Here is a 3,819-nt window from a genome sequence, read left to right as displayed (position 1 = left end):
AAAAGGAAGCTAGGTTGAATTAGCTATCCCAGAAAACCGGATGCATCTGGTTGTTGGCAACCCCGCTAACGGTGACTGATATATGGCCTATTGGCGTACCTCCCAGCTCCCAGCTGTGAGAGGAGTGCAGGTAGTGTGTAAAGAGAGGGAGGGTCAGCGTAGCCAGGAAGTCTGACAGGGCCAGGTTGAGAACCCAGACAGAGGCCACGGTGCTGTGAAGAAAAGAGAAGAAAATGTTTTTACTGTCTTGTTCCAAACGTTATTCCCCATGTTATTCCCAGCCCTCCGGACACCACACACACTTCCTAAGCAGAAAACACTAGACTGTGTCACGATCGTCGGGAACAGATGAGGACCAAGGCGCAGCGTTGCAGGCAAACATACTCTTTATTAAGAGACACGATCAAAAACAACAAACGATACGTGACAGTTCACGGTCTAACATAAACAGACTAGAAACAAGATCCCACAACCACTGTGGGCAAACAGCCTGTATAAATGTGGTTCCCAATCAGAGACAACCAGCCACAGCTGAACACTCGTTGCCTCTGATTGAGAACCACACTGGCCAACATAGAAATGGAATACATAGATCTACACACCCTGGCTCAACAGAACAGTGTCCCCAGAGCCAGGGCGTGACAGTACCCCACCCTAAAGGCGCGGACTTCGACCGCGCCAACTAAATACCACAGGGGAGGGACCGGGTGGGCACTCCGCCTTGGCGGCGGATCCGGCTCCAGGCCTGATCCCCACTCCCTCTCCAACCCCCCAAAGTACCCCTGGTCCGGTCTGGCCCCGCTGGCCGGAGCTGGACTGCACACTGATGGAGCGGATTGCTCTAGCTCCGGCGTAACGCATCTGACCGGTGCCGGACCAGGCACCAGTGGGACAGGCACGGGCCGTGCCGGACTGACGACGCCCACCACTGGCTTGGTGTGGAGACCAGGCACGGGCCGTGCTGGACTGACGACGCACACCACTGGCTTGGTGTGGAGAACAGGCACGGGCCGGACCGGGCTGACGATACGCACCCCTGGCTTGGTGCGTGGAGCAGGAACGGGCCGAGCTGGGCTGACGAAACGCACCACTGACTTGGTGCAGGGAGCAGGAATGGGCCGGACCGGGCTGACGAAGCGCACCACAGACTTGGTGCGGGGAGCAGGATCGGGCCGAGCCGGGCTGACGAAGCGCACCACAGACTTGGTGCGGGGAGCAGGAACGGGCCGAGCCGGGCTGACGAAGCGCACCACAGACTTGGTGCGGGGAGCAGGAACGGGCCGAGCCGGGCTGACGAAGCGCACCATTGGCCTGGTGCGGGGAGCAGGAACAGGCCGGACCGTACTGGGGACACACACCACTGGTCCTACACAGGGATCTGGAATGGGCCGGACCGGACTGGTAACACACCCCAGTACCTCTCGCCGTGCCTCTACACCTTCCATCCCCTCTTCGACCAGTGGCCCCCGTAACCTGGCGGCCTCCTATGCCAACCCGCTGGGCCGCTCTGCCGCGGTCTCCTGCTGGCCCGTCGTCCACGGCGTTAGCCCCCCCTAAAAAATTTCTGGCCGTCTCTCCTACCCGTGGACCAGGTCTCCATGTCCCTCGCCAGCCTTTCGCCCTTCTGCTTCCATGTCAAGCCCTTCTCTTCCTCACCCGGCTTGACCCAGTCGAGGAGGCGAATGAGATCTGCTAGAGATCTCCCTGGCGATGGCTCCTGGACACGCTGCTTGGTCCAATCTTGGTGGGATCTTCTGTCACGATCGTCGGGAACAGATGAGGACCAAGGCGCAGCGTTGCAGGCAAACATACTCTTTATTAAGAGACACGATCAAAAACAACAAACGATACGTGACAGTTCACGGTCTAACATAAACAGACTAGAAACAAGATCCCACAACCACTGTGGGCAAACAGCCTGTATAAATGTGGTTCCCAATCAGAGACAACCAGCCACAGCTGAACACTCGTTGCCTCTGATTGAGAACCACACTGGCCAACATAGAAATGGAATACATAGATCTACACACCCTGGCTCAACATAACGGTGTCCCCAGAGCCAGGGCGTGACAGACTGAGACAACCTGTGAACCAGGGTCGAATTGAAAGCAGCCAATTCAGGAAATAAACTAAAATGACAATTCAATAATAAAAACAATTTGCATTTATTTTCAATGACTTCTCAATAAACTGAAAAGTAGAAGCTATTTCTTTCAAAAGTTTTTACATTTCTGATTTTTTTTTTCAAATCACTTCCTGAATTGACTGCCTTCATTTCGAATTGAGCCAAACTCTGCTGTGAACACACGCACATACGCACACGCACACACACACATTGCATCCCCCCCACCCCCACACACACCACACACACACCACCAGCCAACCTACCGGCGGCGCAGGCGGAAGCCGACCACCCAGAGGACCAGAGCGTTCTCCAGGATGCCCAGACAGGAGACCAGGCCGTGGACACACACCACCACCAGGTTGACCCCCGTGTTGTTGTTTAGAGAGTGGTTCAGCATGATGTTGAGGAGAGGACAGACCAGAGAGGAGGAGGAGGACGATGAAGAGTTGAACATCCTGGAGGAGAGTGATGAGGAAGTGGAGGAGAGTTGGAAGTCTTGGCTCTGGAGGGAAAGAGAGAGGGAGGGAGGGATGGGTGTTATATATGCTGTTGTAGAAAGGGCAGACCAGAGAGGACGAAGAGGAGGAGGAGGAGGAGGAGTTAGACATTATGGCTCTGGAGGAAGAGAGAGAGTGGAGGAGAGAGAGGGAGGAGAGAGAGAGGAGAGAGGGGGAGGAGAGAGAGGGAGGAGAGAGAGGGGAGAGAGAGAGAGGAGAGAGAGAGAGGGGAGAGAGAGGGAGGAGAGAGAGGAGAGAGACACCGATAAGGACAAAGAGAGAGAGAGTGAGAGAGAGTGACAGAGAGAGGGGGGGGGGGGAGCGAGAATTAGATGAGTGACATGTAATGTCATTGGGACACCTGGTGACATTAACCATTAGTCTTTTCCAAGAACAGGCAAACAGACACAGATACAGTACTATAATGGGCAAAAAATCCAGTTGTGTTGGCCTATATTTTTTCCATTACATGAAATAATCCACTTATGGCTTGTAAATAGGGTACGTGAGTCATGACTCATGACATTAAATGTGATTACATTAATCTACAGTAATTAACAACTTTCAGATCCTCATCATTGATGTGGGGTGGACTAAGTCTCTTCCTGTTCATGTGCTTTGGATACCTTGAAACCCTTATTTTCCTGGTTGCAAAACCTCGCTGGGAAGAACACTGCACTCATAAACAATGGCCAGTATTGTAGTCCTTCATGGGAATGACTGATCCAACTGATTGCTCACACCTGTTACTGTGGAAGACAGAGAGGAGCAAGTTTGAACTGATGTTTCTTAAGCTTACCGTATGCCTTCCAGTCTAAACATTTTGCGCATTTTTGTTAGTTTTGGTCTTCGGCTGCTCGTGTACATTAAATTTTTTCTTCAGGCAAGTCAATGTTTGGTACCCGAAGTCTACGCCCCTTAGTTGGTGATTGGTCAACAGTACTACTCCTAGTGTTTTCATGCAAAAATAAAATAAAAAGAATACTGCACCAAACATCTCGATTAATTCAGACTATTTTGAGGAAGTGTTTCTGGCTATGCTGTTGCTACAGTGGCTCAAGAGGGACAAACAACAGTACAATTATAGTTCTGCTAGGAGCAAACTGAACCTACTGTATGTATGTCGACGCCTTTTGGCCCACTGAGGTTTCATCATGTGGATTATTTATTTTGGACAACTGACTGACCAGAACTGAT

The 3,819-nt window shown here is 52.1% G+C and overlaps 1 protein-coding gene across 1 annotated transcript; it reads right to left on the bottom strand.

Annotated features, from left to right (window-relative positions):
- Positions 1 to 99: 99 nt before the first annotated feature.
- LOC311123008 (prostaglandin D2 receptor 2-like) lies at positions 100 to 2,579 on the bottom strand (the record flags this gene model as incomplete). Its single annotated transcript, XM_084197304.1, has 2 exons — positions 100 to 212; positions 2,389 to 2,579. Coding segments are annotated over 2 exons (304 nt in total), but the record flags the coding sequence as incomplete, so codon positions are not given.
- Between the last annotated feature and the right edge of the window lie 1,240 nt (positions 2,580 to 3,819).

Source organism: Coregonus lavaretus, assembly GCF_964263955.1.
Source record: "Coregonus lavaretus genome assembly, contig: HAP1_SCAFFOLD_5876, whole genome shotgun sequence".
Lineage (NCBI taxonomy): Eukaryota > Metazoa > Chordata > Actinopteri > Salmoniformes > Salmonidae > Coregonus > Coregonus lavaretus.
Note: the sequence above shows the minus strand (reverse complement) of the source record. Positions and strands in the feature narration are given on the sequence as shown.